We start from the raw sequence: 17,887 nt of genomic DNA, 5'->3' as shown, positions 1-17,887 counted from the left end.
GATGCTTCGTAGCATAGACGTGTGTATGTGTGTACGTGTGTGTTGAAGTTGACCGGTTGATGTTTTTGTTTGGAGAAGGTTAATAGGATACTTTTTGAAGTGAAAACTCCTTTAGAGAACACTAAACGACACTAAAAGGAAACAAACATATTCGCTTATATGGTTTAGCCGACGGGAAAAAAAGAGCACACAAATATAATGTTTTCTATTATCTCCGTCTGCCCTTTGTGCAATTCGTAGCTTCCCCCTAAGCATAGACGTGCGATTCGTAGCGTCCCCCTAAGCATAGACGTGCGTGAAACGTTACATTTTTAAAGGAAACCGCAACCCAAGTCAGTGTAAAAGGAAACAAACATATTCGCTTATATGGTTTAGCCTACGGGAAAAAAAGAGCACACAAATATAATGTTTTCTATTATCTCCGTCTCCCCTTTGTGCAATTCGTAGCTTCCCCCTAAGCTTAGACGTGCGATTCGTAGCTTCCCCCTATACTAAGCATGACGTGCGTGTGTTTGTACGTGTTGGTTGAAGTTGCCCGGTTGATGGGTTTGTAATACAAACTTTGTATGAATAAGACTTAGTAAGTGTAGGATACTTTTTTTAATACTTTTTGAAGTGAAAACTTCTTTGGAAGATACTAAACGAGTTTTCTCCGCCTCTTCTTTGAGCGATGCTTCATAGCTTCCCCACTCAACATGCAGCGACCAAAACGATCAAATCTTATCCGACAAAACCGTAATGCAACTAGGATTCGAAGGATTGCGAATGAAAGGACTGAAGAAGAACAAAAAATTGCACGTGAAAAGCGCCGTATTAGTATGACTCGACTTTGTGCTGCAAAGCGAGGCGGAACAAAGTTTGCCGGGTCAGCTAGTTTTTAATAAATAAATATTATTTTATAAATATACAACATGGATTACGTATTCAACATAGAAAGTTATAAAATCCATGATATATACATATATATATATATATATATATATATATATCTTTTATATTATTACTATTTTACACTATATATATATATATATATGTGTTTATAAAGTATTAAATATATAAATATAAATAAAAGAAATGAACAACATTTGATAAGAGAGCCGCGTGGCTCGGTGGTACCTAGCATGTGCTATAATATCCTGGATCGTTGGTTCCATACCTGTTATAGAAGGCATTTTTCTCAAATATAAAAATAATAGGTGTGATTTGGGTTGCATATGTAAGTTCAGTGCAAAACAATAATACTTGCAGAAAAGACGAACATAGAACATAGAAGCAGGTAGAACGGGAAGAGGAATAAGCGGCGTAGTAGAAGAGAAGATCTCAATCCAGGCAAGTGTAGGAAAAAGAGGAGGCGCTGCCACCCTGAAAGCAGGAGTGAGCAGCTCACTACTTCGATGTGTCCATTGCTCCCGGCCCATCCTACGGCTACGATGTCTCTACGTTTCATCCCCAGGATTCTTAGGCATATCAATAATTTTTATGGTGGGGGATCACCCCCAGAGAGAAGGAACTCCTTATGAGGACTTGTAAACATATTTCTAAGTTTTAAATCGTCTCAAGACAGGCGACACTTAAAAATAAAAAATAAAGTTCGGACCTGCACCTGAAATTAAATACATGTATGTAAATTACATAAACAATTCAGCCAGCCAGTTTTGAAATCCTACGAGCCACCGAACCTCACACATACAGACAAGTATAAAATTATAAATACTACTATAGAGCCCTAGAAAATAGCAATTAAATAAACGGGACACCAATATACAGGGTGTTACAAAAGCCAAATCATGCTTGATGCAGATAAATATTTAGCAACAATGGATTTTACTCATTTTTGCAAGATGAAAAGGAAAAGCGATGTACTGGGTGATATAAAAAAAATTCAAAGTTCAAGAAGAAATACATCCGGAAACAAAAAAATGTGTGCATTATTGATCGCAAAACAAAGAAAACCTATAGACAGGGTGTGATAAAAAGAAAATTAGAACATTTAAAAAGAAAAATCAATTGTTCAAGGGAAGAAATATCAGGAAACTAGAAATTTGTCAACATTTTGTGTGGATCAAGGAAAACAAATATATAGGGTTGAAACTCTCGTTTGATTAGAAAACTGTATAATACTAATTATACAGGGTTTTACAAAAATTAAACTACACTATTAAAAAAGAAAATGTTAAATTCAAGAGAAAAAAATCAGAAAACAACAATTTTCCTAAGTTTTTTGATCTGGCAGCAAAAAGACGAAATACATAGGGCAATACAAAAAAATAGATACTTCATTTAATAATAATTTAAAAAAAAACGGAATAAAACAATATTCAAATAAACATTTTCTTGTTTTTCTAATGAAAATCAAAGAAAAGTGAAGGAGAGGCAAAACATTACGGACATTAATTAATTATCATACTACTGAACGAGTAAACGTTTTAAATGTGTAATTAATTAAGGGGCAAGCCGTGTGCAACTGTGAAACTTAGTGCAGCTAGACCGAAAAGGCATCCGACGGCACGCGGCAATTTTGAGTTAATTTAGTGCTCCCGTTACAAACGATTAAAAACCAGAATGTGATAATGATTAATAAAGTATATAAACATACCAGTGCGTCGGGTAATCCGAGAAAGATTTGAAACATAAAAAAATTAAATTACAAACAATATTATAACTTGAAATTGTTTTATATGTTTAATAATTTTAATCAGAACAAGCCCTGAATGTTTTCCTCTTTTTGACGTGCGCATTGACATGCAATTATTAGTTGTAAATAAATAATGGAGACAGTAGCTCAAAGTCGCAGAAGTGCAAGAAAAATATACAAACCACGGAGAACTCGCAAAGAAAAAACTAAATTCAAACGCAGTATATTTGAAAAGCGCAAACGCAAATATGACATTGATTATCACTATATCGAAGACGTCGAGTACCCTTCGAAGATCCAACGCTTCTTCATGGTCGTCAGCAACCCCTTCTGGTATAACTTAATATTGGGCATTACCCTGGTAGACGCCATGTTGTATACGCATTCCGCCCTCGTGGGCACTCAACGTCTAATCACCTCCAACTACAAATACCAATTGATGTTCGAAATAATTGTGACCGTTTTCAAGATCGCCGACATATCCCTGGCAATAGTCGTGGACTATATCATGAAACTTGAGTTCCACAATGAAGCACGTCGCCCAATATGGGTCTTGGGATGCGAAATCTTTGGAGCTTTACCTCTCTACCCACCGGTACCTTTGGTACTGATCAAACTTGGACATTTTATCAAATTTGTCCGATTAATGTACCACAACTACATTATGCGAGTATCTCTACGATGTCACTTTCGACAAAGAGTGTTGAATTTTGTACTCAGTCTCATTATCTGTGAAACCATCTACGCCTGGACATTATTCCACATTTCTGGGTATGAACCCTCTTGGGAGACATACATGCAATTATTTGAGGTGTCCAGTGCTTCCATGGTTGGAAAAGGAGTGATTGTTTCAAGAGCGCATCATTACACAGATAATATCTGGTTGCATGAGGTACCACTAGCGTGCGGTATCATTTTGGTGCTCTTCATCTTCCTCAAGCCTACCCTGTGTGACATAATCTGTCTCTTGACAATGCAATACGAAAACAAGTTCAAGTACATCTACAAAGTGCAGTTTTTTCAATCGGTGATTATTTCAAAATACAATTGCAACCATGTAGTTGTCCAGTCAATTCTGACATATCTAAGAAACTATTGGGAAGAACGACAGGGATGTATGAACACCCCTGATAAACAAGAAGCAGTCGCCTGGATATTTCCTCGAGCACTGATCATGGAAATGGCTTTGGATACCTCCTACGATTTCTTCAGACATTCACAAATTCTACGAGACCTAGAAATACCCTTGATGCGCAATCTTTCATTACGAATCAAAAATCAAATCTTCATGAAAGGTGAATACGTTTTCAACAAACGGAAAATAATTGACTACATGATCTATATAAAAAGTGGGGTTATTGATATCCTGTCATCAGAGAATGGCGAATCTGGTATCATCTCATTTTCTGCTGGAACCATCCTAGGTGAGACCGCATTATTTTACCCTTCAAAATCACAAGTCAACATACGCTGTCAATGTGTATGTCATATCTTCAAACTAACAAGACGAGACTTTACGTTTCTCATTAGACACTACCCGTATGCCTATCACGATATGTTAAAAATCATTAACAGTCGTTTGAACATTGCAAAGCGTGTTCAACGTACCAAACTTGAACAAACAGACTCGCGCGTTTCGGAAGAACAAATCGTATGGCTCAAAGCACAGTTACACAATTACAAAGCAGCGAATCCTGCCTTGAAAGAATTCCATCTTATGAAAAACATATACCTTGGACCCTTTCTGACTGGTCTACTAAAGAAACAGAACTCGTTGTGTCATACGCTGCGTTGTTTAGAATTGCTCTCGATCAAAAGAAGACTTGACATAGCTACGGATTTGGTCTTTATCCGCTCTAAATGCATTTGGATTTTAAAGCATAACTCCCCGATCTATCACGCTTGGCATTTCATTATTGCATTCCTCGCTTTCATAATGCTTCTTCTTCAACCCTATGTGGTTTTTAATGAAGGCAATATTATATTGAATGTTATTATTGCCGTGGTCAATTTAGTCTTTTTCGTGGACCTATTGCTTACATTTATAACACCCGCATCGAAAAAATCTAAATCTGTAACTTTGCATGAGATATTCGGGGAACGTTTCAATACAATTGGAGTGTATTTAGATATCTGTTCAATTTTTCACTTTCCTCTCTTCGGTCACGTGTTTCCGTTTGCTAATGAAAAATGGGTGTTCATATTTCATACGGTGAAGCTATGGAAAATCTATCGGGTCCTGAATAAATGGGAAGACCGTTTTCACTTGAATCTTCTACTTCAAAAGTATTGCGTGTTTATTCTCTCGCAGTTTGTCTACGTTTACACAATGGGCTATATATTAACGCTGGATGATATCATATCAACACCTCTTGATCCGGTTGGTATACAGATCTCTACCGGTGTGGGTTTTAAAGTAAAAAGCGGGTTGATGAAGGTGACTATTTTGTATGCACTGCTGAATACATTCGCAGCGGTTTTTGAAGGATTAGGAATTGTCAGTGTAACAACCGCAAATTACATGAAGTATGTCCGTCCTAGTCGGATTTACAGATCTCTGGAACGTCTTTACCACCTGAGCAAACGTAATCCAGACACACAACTCTTCAAACGACTCAATTCCTTCTTGAATACTCAAATCAACGACAATAATGCGTTTACATGTGCCTTTGACATCAACAAATTCTTCAACTTTCCACAACATTACAACGAGCTTATGAAAACCGACATTTATGCAAACGCATTGCTGAATTTGGAGCTTTTCCAACTTGTTCCAAAAGAAGTTATCAAGCGTGTGTCATCCACAGCACATACACATATTTTTCATCAACATTCACTGGTGATGAGCTATGGAACCAGATACGATATGATTTATATTTTAATCAGAGGCGAAGCTCGTTCAGTTTATGGTGAGAAATTCTACAAGACAAAGGAAGGTGTTCCAATGAACGTAATCGAAGTCCTCTTTCAAATGCCCAGCTGTTCTAATGTGGTGGCTGTTACAGAAGTAGAAATCGTCAGTTTTTGTTATTCTACATTCCTAACATATCTCGCCAGCTATAAGGGTCAAGTGACAGCCATGAAGAAGGCGATTGCAGCAAACAAAGCCGATGTTGTCGCTTGTATCAACCCTATTCAGAATGGAAAACAAATGGTCATTGAGACTTTACAGCGTGACTCTAATCTAGATTCATTTGTCAGCTTTAGTACAAAACATGTTTATGAAGATTCTTTTGAAGAATTCGACTACTATTCACCATTCGATCAAAGTCGCTGGGGAATTATACTGAAGTATTTTCTTATGAAAAGTACGATTTTACCAAATGGTCGATTCCTGTTTTGGTGGGAAGTTGTACGCTGCATATTTGCTTACATTACTTGCATTGTTTTCTTTATACCACCGATAAGTCTACGTGAAATTACGCATCCTTTTACATATTTTCTGATATTCTTGGATTGCACTGCTTTCGCTGATATATATTTAAGGCTACATGTTTGTTATTACAGTACGAATGGTTTAATCGTCACACATCCACTGCATACAGCAATGAATTACATCAAAAAAGCGTTTATGGTGGACTTCCTAGCATCGTTTCCGTTTTATCTCGTTTTATACACCAGTCCTCAGTATAAAATCATCGCAAATGTGTTACACGTACTTCAAATTTATCGCCTTATTGGCTTCAAGCTGCATTACTTCTGCACTTCGTACATGTTTGATTATGGTTTTATTTTATTGACGATTATTTGTCCTGTCAACTTTATAACCTGCGTTATCTTTGTAATGGATTGTTACGACTGGGAAAATGAAGAAAACGTAAATATTTTCTGCAAAAACTTCAAGAAAGATTCGCCACTTGGGAATTATATTACCGTGTGCTATTTTATCATGAGCACATTGACTTGTTCCGGAACCGGAAGTGTCGTGGATTTGGAAAATGTTACCCCGTTGATTCTGCATATCATCTCCGCTTGCAGTTTTGTGTCGATTTTTGTCAGGATTTACGTGACTGCGTATTTATTTGGTAGTTACAATAAGATTTACCTGGGCAGTCATAAATTTCGTGATAAGGTACGCAGGCTGGTGACGTTTCTGCGCATGAGTCTAGTGCGTCCCTACTTACGGAAACAAATCAAGATCTACTACGAATTAAAATGGCGCTGGTTACAACGCATCAATCCGTTTCACGTCCTCAAGAATTTAAATCCTGCACTGCGTAGGGATTTAATTTATTGTCTTTATGGAATACACATTCATGAATGTACAAGCTTGAATGATATCTCAAATAGATTGGCCACGTTTTTCAAGAATGCTCTTTATGAAAGCGAAGCAATGATAATACCGAAAAATGGTTATATTCTATCTGTGAATGATATCGAATCGAATATTTATTTCCTCATAAAAGGTTCTGTTGATGTAGTCGCTGCTAATGGTACAGTTATTGAAACCATCAATGATGGCTCGATTTTGGGTAATCTGGAACCCGTGCCTTATACGCGGATAAAAGTGAGTTTTGTGACAAACACAGTTGCGAAACTACTGTACATGGATGCCAAGAAGTTTTACAATACGCTTGACCAGTTTCCAGTTATAAAAAAATCATTTTGCGATATAAAAAACGTGAAATTTTATTATATTCCAAGTAAATATGTACCGAACGAGTTCCAACAAGCACAAACAGCTTGGACCGTCAAAGAACTGAAGTCCGGATATAAAAAGTACAATATTTACTTTATTTTATCATGGTTTCACTTTGTGTTCCCATGTTGCATTGGTCTCATGATGGAACTATACCAAATTGCCACTGGTGAAATGCATGTTGCCTACCTCATCACGCAATACATTTTCGATTTAATTCACTTGTCACATCAATACCTAAAGTTTACCACTCCTTATATGAATCAGGAACAAGAATTTGTCATGCATCCATTGCGGATCAAAGCCCATTCAATGGGCAAGAAGAGAATTTACTACAAGTTGTACTTTTTAAATTTACCATTTGACGTGCCACTTTTACTCTATGTGATTATGCGAGGTTATGATTTCGCCGAATGGTCAATTCCATTTTCAATCCTCAGATTGAATCGACTATCAAGATATGTCAACATTACACATATCTATTACAATGGTACCAAAAAAGTTGCATCATTTTCGCGAAAGTTTAAGATTTTTATGTTGTTCCTCCTGTTGATTTACTCTTCGCAGATTATTGCAACCATCATTGCATTTTCAGACTATAGTTACACATATTATATGGGTATGAATGAGTCACAGATTATTCGTGAGATGCCCGTTGAGATTTTGATCAACTCTCGCAGAGCCCCCTGGATGCATCGCGTTGAACTATTTGGCCGCTACTGGTTTTTCTCGCTAATGGTGCATACATTCTCTCATGATAATCTCTACTATCCGAAAGGAGACATCTTTGAAATAATGTTTATAATTATTTTTCTTTATGTCACTGTGTTTGAATCGTTTGTGATGGTGCAATACTATCAGATATTGATGGAGTCAACCACTTTGATCAAGATTCTATACTCAATTCGAAAATATGTTGATGTGTACTATAGTATCTCGAAATCTGCGTATGTTTTACGCGAAAGTGTTGAAGAAGCAATCAATCACTACTATTCGGTGAAGAGCGTCGCCGATGATTATATCATGATGATAGACTGTCCGAAATATCTCCGAGAAGCTGCCTTGATGAGTATCTATGGATATCTCTTTCATAAACATCCCTATTTTAGTGGATGCCATCCGGATGTTCAGCGTCAGATTATCCAATATATAAGATGTGTGGTTTATCCAATTAATGGAACTGTTGTAAGTCGGCTTGATTGCCATGATACTTTGTATTTTGTTCACACTGGTGAAGTGGCTGCGATGCAGTATGAAAATGATTGCACGTCACACGCACTTTATGTGTTTTGTAAAGGAGATTCGTTTGGATATCAAGCGGCCTTTATGAATCTACCTTATCAGTACACCTTCCGAACGATTACATTCTGTGAGATTGTCGAGTTACAATGGTCAAAATGTAAATATTTGTTGGATTTCTTTCCGATGTCTCGTGATTTCGTCAGAAAAGTTACAGATACTCATATTACGCACTATATCAAGACTTATGAACGTGATATACGCACAAGAAAAAGAAGAATGTAATTTTTTTAAAATATTTTTGATAATTATTATATCTAGTTATGAAGGTTTTCCTATAATAAAATCGATTGAAATTTAAGTTAAGTTATTCACTAGTTGTGGGCCTTGCAATCTCTTTGCGAAGAATGACAAATTTAAACGATTTACATTTTTGTCGGAGTATGTTTATTTTTTTCGTTTTAATTAAATCCGGATCGCTGCGCGGCTGAAACTTTGTTGTGACGCAGCCAATGAAATGACGAAGGTAATCTACTTTCACGCTCAACCCAAAAAAATATTGACGTGCACTTAAGCGAGCTTAGTGAGCCTTTATTTAAGCGGCAAAAAGTATTGTCTTCGTTTTTGCGACCTTAACCATTACTTAAAACATGTCTTACATCACGGACCCTTTTGAAAATGATATAATATAGTGTATTGTAATTTTTATTCATCGCAAAACAAAATATTACTTTACCAACAATTAGTGTCACTCAAAATCGTTGATATTGCACGAAAACAGGCTAAAATAGTAGAGGACACAGATATTTTTTATTGCAAAACCTTCTTTAAAAGATATTTGAAAAGTAACTTCTGCAAAAATTCTTGTGAAATAAAATTCAATCTGATTTCAATTAAACAGAAATATCTACAAAACTATTAAACGCATAACATTTGTAAATATACTATATTAAAGAGGAATTAATTGTCTACCTTTTCCATATTTGAAAATAACAATGAATTTTTTTTGAGCTTTTTAAGTGTTATGTCAAAAGCTGCTCTTTTAATTAAAAGTAAAACGTGTTTCACAAATAGAAAATAAGAAAAGAGGAACTGAATTCAAAACGAAAGGATATGTGGCAATATAATGAACAATTATTAAGTTATTCCCGCTGGTTGTAAACTCAAGTAAACTTGTATTACGAAGAAAACGCCGCAGAAAAAGTCGAAAGTAAAAAGATACACTACCGAAGAATCGAAGCATTCTTATGACGCGAAGAAAGGATGTTGCGAAACATGGACATTCGCTCTTGTTTTGATTGTGCGCGGTTTTTTTCTTTAATTTTGTCTTCTTTCGCCAATATTACGAGTCATTAAATTTGCTAATTACATTAAATGCTAAGCAGAACAAAAAAATATACGCAACGCAACAACAAAACGCGAAATTATTTTAATTTAATATTGATCTCTGACATAAGTTTTAATAAGTTTTAATCAAAGCAGATTAAATTAGATTATTGTACATTTGTGTGATTGACTATTGTGTTGTTTCGTATTCGATCCGAGACTTGATTCGTAAATTAGAAACGTTTGTGGTACGTGGTCGAAATTGAAATTAGGAATTAAGTCAATAGCAATTAGTTTTCGACGGCATGTAGATCACTTGTTTAGCAACGAATCGATTAGACTAGAAAATTTACATCTCGACTCGGCGAGTGTTTGCGTCGTTAGATTCGAATGAAATAAAAAAGAAATTTGTGCATTCGTTTTTTATAAAGGTCGAATTTTATATAACACTGGTAGCTAACGGCGGTCCGTAATGCTTGACATTCGTGATATTTATGTTTGACCACACGTTCTAATGTGTGATAATTATCTATAAATTGTTTATTTGCTTAAAGTGTTTGCGTTTGCAATATTGCGCATGCGCAACCTGCTGAGTTAAATACGCGCTAGCGCATTGATAAAATTGAAACCGTACCGTCATAAATTGCACTCGTATGTCATAGTTAAACTTTACTCAAGGCATACCAGCGTGTAATATAACAACAACGAGCTGAAACTCAATCCCAACAATCCAGTTTTTATTCGCTTTCGACTAGTAAATGCAATGTCCGTTCGGATTTATGACTGCAAGCAAATGCTTTCGAAAAAATTACCAGTTTATGATGAAAAAACGAGGAAAATCTCAATTGCGCCGACTAAACTGTTTCAATTAGGACGATAAATTGGTAATGAAGTATTAAATGTGTGAGAATACGTGATTTGTGCGCCGAGACAACTGACATGTTTGTCCATTTTTGGTCCTTCGTGCGGACAACTTTCATACGCGACGAAATTAATTAGGAACAATCAGAAAATGACAAGCGTGTGCAAAAAAATAGAGCAAATTGCATACACAGTTTCACATCTGGTGTCTGACGACAAATTTATTATGTGCATTAGGATATGAATTATTTTAACACACCGGAAATTTATTCTTTTTTACTTCCTACTTTGAAAAAATAAATGCAGATATAATTTAAAGCGACTTAAAATGTCAAAATCAAGGCTTTTAAGTTGATTGCTTGTAAAATAAATAAAAGATTTTTCTCCAAGATAAATTTCCAAATAAATTGCGCGTTACGTGATACGAGTTTCTAGCTTGTCCTATGAATAGTGCCCCAAATTCGTACGAACACACAAGGTGCGCCCAAAAAAAGTTTGCCTCGTGATTTCGATCCTCATCTGCACGCGTCGCCTTCGCTCGGTCGCCACCCGACGAATATCTAGTTTCAAATTGGCCAATTTCACGCCGCGATTGCCAAACAATCGTCTCGTAATTCTCGCGCTACGATTTACAATCCGATGTCCGATCGCGCAGACAAGTGTCGCAGCATAACTTAATCGCCGCGACACTAATTCGACGCGGGCAATTCCAATCATTTCAATTTATGAAAATTATTCAAAAAGGCAAATAAATTTCGGAGTTGGGCGTAGGCGTTATTGGTTTTGTTTTGCCAAAAATCGAGCGCGGATCGATGGCGCAATTTAATTAATGGCTGTAATTTAATTTAGAACAAAACGTAGTCCGTTTGGAATCGTAAATTAATTGCTAATTGGTTTTTGAGATCGAGCATCGAGCGTGTTTTAATGTGTTCGATGTTTAGGTAATCATGGGCTTGTGATTTTTATTTTAACTTTTAAGCGATTAATTTAATCGATAAGAATACAAAATGAGTTGGTTATTATGTGCCACACATTCTAAGATGATCTAGATGCATATCAACAGTTTTTTAAAAGAATAATTAAACTTGTCATCATTTAACTAACCTCAAACAAGAGAATTTTTAATAACACATTAGCGCTAGTGTCGCGTGTATATGAAGTTGCCTATGTTGTTTCATGAATCAAGTTACGTCAGAATGACTAAATTTATGACTAAAATATAAAAAATAGTTGAAATTATAAAAAATATTGAGTCATACTTAAAAAAACAGTAAAAGTTTTAATACTTTAATCGCGATTATAAATTTACAGCTAATTATAATATAATTTCACATTTTTCAACGAATTTTGCCCAATTTACGCCAATTTCTTTGAATTTTTTGTTTGAACTCGCAAAGTTGTGATGCTAATGAATCACACGACCAGCATGATTGCGATATGGCGTAATAACGCTCGCAAGTGATCCACAATCCACCAATTCGCTAGCTAGCGCACATAACAACCACAAGTTGTAAGTCGTATCGTTGTAAGACTTGTAACACTTTGCTCGGCGGCTGAGGCATGCGTCATAATACAAATTAAATTGGAAGCGTTCGTGTTCTCAGCTCCTCTTTGCGTGTGTCTTCGGCGTGCCGGCGACAAGAGAGACGAGATGCGCACAAGGTGAATAGAGAAAGTGAAACGCGAGCCCGCAGCGAAAATGAAAACGAAACCGAACATATCTCGTCCACCACCAACACCAACACGTTTACAACTAGTTTAATCCTCCGCATCTGAAGAATCAAGAGTTCAGAGAGCTCATGTTACTCACTCGGACGAAAATTGTATTGTAAAGCAACAGAAACAGAAAGTAATTAGTGGCTAGTTTGATGGTTGAAAAATTTGTTCAGCGCTGATATAATTAACTTCATTAATGAGACGACAAACAAAAATTAGCGCTACATGCGGTCCCCAAACCCGATTATTAATTCTTTTGCAACTTATGCCGAGCTCATATTTCGGCTAAATTATATCTCCAGCAAAGCGTGCGAATCGTGCTTCGAAAGAATCTAGCGATCAGCCAAGATTAAGATCAGAATCAATTTTCTATTCGTTTTATTTCAATTGACGACAATTATCGACGTTTAGAAATATAATTCGAGCCGAATTGAAATTTGATCCAAATTTGTGTTTAATTTTCAAGGTTCTGTTGATATGTGTTTAATTTGTTTGAATTTCTAACTAATAATTAACAAGATTACGAATTCAAGTCGATTTTGAGAGTGGATTTTCGTTTCAAGGATTCGCGCAACTTTTATTCGAAAAATCTACGCACACCTAGGGCAACAATGGTGGCAAAACACGAAATTAACTGTTTTGCACCACAAAGATTGCACAGATATTAAATAATAAATTATAGGTGTAACCGTGGTTGATGTAATTTCGTAATTTTCACATTATTTAAAGAATAATCGAAAATTTATTTGGGCGTTGTAGTTATTTATTTGTTCCAGTTTAAATCGTGCTCAATGTACGTGGGATTAAATTCCGAATAAAGGAAATGATTAATTGACATTCGACTATCGCCCGAACTGCAACATTATAGAATTCGTGTTGATTCCGGTGATTAGGAACAAAAACGACACCAAACACATTTCGTCCTTGTAAATGCTGATAATTATTATCGTAAAAAATGACATTTAAACACAACAATCACAACTTGCACAACATGCATCAAAGTTTCACTGGCATTCATAAGCGTTAAGCACAGACTGAACACTTTTAAACATTTAGTTTAGTTTACGTAATACTAAGCAGCGTGTCAATGTTAGCGATTATGTTTGGTGTTAATGAAATGAAAACGAGCCACGCCTCGATTTGGTCGAGATTTTTTATTTTCGTCATTTTTTATTCTTAAGCAATCAATTGCTAATCACATCGACGAATGTCAATTGCCATCCTGTTCGGCCGGTGCAATATTTATGACAGATTAATATATGCAATTAAATTCAGCACGGATTTTCGCGAGCGTTTTTTTTTATTGGTTTTAGCTTGCGGATAAAGTGTTGCAATTGCATCTTAATATGTATATGCGTATATGATTGCAGAATAATTGAATAGCTTTAAAATATCAATAGTATTTAATGAAATTAATGTCTCATTATCAACGTTGAAACCTTGTGATACAATTTTTTTGCGCACAACTTTCAAATTAATTTTTAATTGCAACTTCCTGCAGGAGTTCTTAACCAATGATAATTTTATTGTTAATAATTCATTAAAATTCATTAAATTTCATGTTATTGTGCTTTAATTGAAGAGAGTCTGTGAATGTGTACATTGTTCGAGTAAAAGTGCACAAGTTATGCAAAAGTACATACACGGTTACGCTAGACGCGCATCAAGAACATTTTATTACTTGATGAATAAAAATCAGCCCCGGAAGGAGAAGAAGCCACATGTTGACGAAATATCTGACAGATTGTTAAGTGAAAAGAAAGAAGAAATTTCGTCCACTAGCCATCTGTCGATTTTGAATTTCGCTTTTAAGTCTTCATCGACTATAAAAATAAAAATTGAAAAACATAAAATATTGTACTTAAAAAGATATATATTTAATTTTGTGCTAATGTTATTTTAATTTTTTGAATCAAAGTTGCTGCGAATGGAAATCAGGAAACGGATGAAATCATGAAATCATCAAACGATGACGAAATAATCGAGTTGCAAGCTGCAAGAAACGGAATGTGATGTTACGAAAATCGGAACAAATGCGAAGCGGAATAATACATGAAGAGAAGGACGTAACGCAGCAGCAATGCATGCAGGAACACTTTCGTCTAAATAGATAAACGGATAAACATTTCAAGCATTTCAAACACGTGTGATACAGATCGCAAAACGTGCAAATAGCGTAAATATTTGTACTCGATTTACTTTTGTTTTCGAGCGCGTTACTGAACGACGCTAGCGACACTTGTGAGTGGAGTTTATTGTTTTTCTAATATTAATTTCCATAACTACATAACCTATAAAAGTGTTTTGCAAAATAGATCATAACCTAACCTAACAGTAATTAAATCTGCATTAATTGGCATATGCAACACCATATTAATCACTTTTGACTCATAGCAGGTATTGTTTATGATTGCGACAATTTTGTTTCATTTTACTACAGATCCAAGAGACAACAGTACGACTTGTATTTGCTGTATCAACATGTGGTAAAATATGAAGTAGAATTATGCCTATTAAACGTGTTTGCAGCAGGTATATTGATAGAAATGTAAATGCATTACCCGCATGTTGCATGATAAGCAGAAATCCAAACTAAAGCAACGGACGAAGAACATGATTTCAACGAGTACAGACAATGAAAGCGCTGTGTTAAAATGCGAGCATGTCGTGTTAGATCGATTGCAAATGTTGTAATCGCATACTTTCATTCGATATTAATACATTTTGACATTACTAGGTACTATATTTTAACTGATAAATATTTGCGTTGGGTTATGGCTTTCTAGGCAAGTATTCAGACGGAAAAAGTAAAATAATGTGTTTATCTCTTTTAGTTTGGGAATTCTAGATGATGACTAATAATATAATTGGGTAAATGCGTATGATTGTTTGTTTGTGAAGCGATAACATAAAAACCACTCATCCAATTTTGATAATTTTTCGTATAGAAATATTTTGGACTTTGGAAAATAACATAGAATACTTTTTGTTGCAAAAATTTAACTTTAAGAGTATAAAATAAAGAATTTGAGTTTCTTGGAAATAACAAGACTTTAGAGAATTTCAAATGGCAACTGGGAGTGTATTTCCTATATAATTTGATTAAAAGTACGTTTAATAGCTTTCATACAAAAAATTAACATTACTTCTCGAGCAAAACGCAGATGCTGCTGCCTTTTACTTTCGTTGCGTTCCGATTACGACCGTACGTGTGATACAATCAGAAGCTTCTTCAACCGCTGCTCTCCAAATCGCCGCCAACCAAGCATTCATTCAGCAAGTGTGTACTTACTTACTTACTCTCTTTCGTTTACGCTGGACGTTTAAGAAGCAGGAGTTTTTTGCGCACACTCAAGTAGCAGGTGATGAAATTACAGCTGCTCTTCAGCAGCGTGCACACGCAGCGAGAGAATGTGGACGGTTTCAAGATTGACTAATTTATTAAAATTACCTAACCAAATTCGACGGATCCAATCTAATATGGTAAATATTGCTTATGGCATGTACAAACATGTTGTATAGGTAGTACCTATTTGCGAGGCTAAATCAAAATCGAGATTTATTGTATTTATTCCGCTTAGTTTATGTATATGAGATGTGCGCAGCATTAATTTATTGGCTTTAATGTGCGTTTAGCATAGTTTTAATTCTTAACACTTGAGTTTTATGGTTAAAATATGCAAATATTTGCTTGTACGCTGTGTCAACGCGGTTTGATCGCACATTTTGTAAAAAATATTGATTCATCCTGTTTCTGATCGATTTACACATTCATTTCGTAAGGTTTATATTAAATTATGTTTAATTACATAAATTAAGTTGTTTGTGGTCAATAATTTAGAACACTGCGTATGATAATTACGTCAAAACTATTTTTACATAAATTTTAGTGCAAAACACCCTAAGTTTTGACAGCACTATCCAAATTAAATATTTTTTAAGTTCGAAGAATTTTGGGTTGAGAAAAGAATGTAATCCAAAGTAATTATTTCTTTTTAAGGTAGTATTGCTCAATTTAAAGGTCAGACAACGTTAATTAGTTTGTTATTTAATTAGTTCCACACAAAAGTAGCAAAAATCAATTCACTTCAGATTGAAACTCAGTTATATTTATTACTAACACATTTCGCTATAAACAATAACCCACAAAACGAATGTTAATTACGGGCGCGTCATTCGCACCATACCTTAATTACCAAATCACATTTTACTGTGAATAATGATACAAAAAATTATTAATAACTTAATTCCGAAGTGCGCATAATGCGTGTAGTTGCTAAATAATTTCTGCGTTACAAAATTGACCATAGAAAGAAATTAATTTAAGCCGCATAAAAAATTCGCACCATATAAATATCAATTATTAGCCGCTAGGAGTGATTAAGATTACAAAAAGCAGTAAAAATGAAAGTAAACGATCCGCAGGTAATGAGATTGGCGATTGTCGGAGGTTTTTTTTGTGCGCTTATGAAAAAAAAAGCCGAAATAAAATAGTTATGACGACCACACGCATTCGATATTAGATATTTGGTATACATAAACAATTTAACATTTGTATTTTATGGTTATTATGAAACAATAATGCATAGCTGGCGATACGTACGAGTGATAGTCGCAATCTTCAACCGGCGATCTCATGCGCGCACGTTCCAATCGTAAATTTGCGGATAATGTGTGGAATTATACACATAGACTACACTTCGCTCAGATTAGCAATTTAGATAAAAATTATTCATAATTTTTCCAGATGTCAGTTGTCTGGCGGACGTATTGGGCACGTTCCATTAACACTCGAATTTAAATTATTTGTAAAATACGCTGTGTTGAATAAATAACTCACAGAAACACAATTTGTGTTTATTTTTATATATAAACTACAAATTTTTACGGCTAGATGCCAGTAGCTACTAATTTAAACCAGCGTCTACCCGCAAAAAGAGGTGGGGGTAGCTGATGACATTTAGTGGTGGCGTAACTTCTCCCACCCTTTGTACCGGGTTGGGCACATATAAAAAATTTCCTGTTCTCTTGCTATTACGTATAAACTCGTAAAAAGACAAAATATTATGATACAATCAATTACCAATGTATTATCCTCACAATCTCTATTTAAAACTACTATTTTGACGCTACTACGATTGTAAATTATATTTGTTTTATTACGCCGTCATTTATTATTCTCTGCGTTGGTTCATTCATGAATAAATTGTTTCTTTTGGTCGGCCGTGTTCGACTGCTGCTTTTCTTGGAAGTTTTCACCGTTTACGCCGGTCATTGCATTGAATTTATTGAGAGATTGATTGACTACTTTAAGAATACTAAATGCTATACAAAGTGTAATATTTATATCCCAACATAAAACAACTTACAGCTAAACATATATTATTAGTATTGTTTTGGTATGTATTATTGAATACTCTGTATAAATTAAGTATAAACTAAATTTTCTCTTTGATATGGGTACGATGGCG

The 17,887-nt window shown here is 35.1% G+C and overlaps 2 protein-coding genes across 2 annotated transcripts in view; one reads left to right on the top strand and one right to left on the bottom strand.

The window, feature by feature from the left end:
• MED18 (mediator complex subunit 18) overlaps nt 1-17,887 on the bottom strand; it is a 38,799-nt gene that overhangs the window by 13,822 nt on the left and 7,090 nt on the right. The window lies entirely within an intron of this gene.
• On the top strand, nt 2,736-8,874 carry LOC135791075 (uncharacterized). The gene has a single exon (XM_065301390.1). The coding sequence runs from the start codon at nt 2,769-2,771 to the stop codon at nt 8,796-8,798; it is 6,030 nt and encodes a 2,009-aa protein (XP_065157462.1). The 5' UTR covers nt 2,736-2,768; the 3' UTR covers nt 8,799-8,874.

Source organism: Atheta coriaria, unplaced genomic scaffold (genome assembly GCF_025399875.1).
Source record: "Atheta coriaria isolate IRGN ID8LTWV9N9 unplaced genomic scaffold, Caltech_Dcor_3.1 hic_scaffold_4_pilon, whole genome shotgun sequence".
Lineage (NCBI taxonomy): Eukaryota > Metazoa > Arthropoda > Insecta > Coleoptera > Staphylinidae > Dalotia > Dalotia coriaria.
This window is presented reverse-complemented; position numbering and strand designations above follow the sequence as displayed.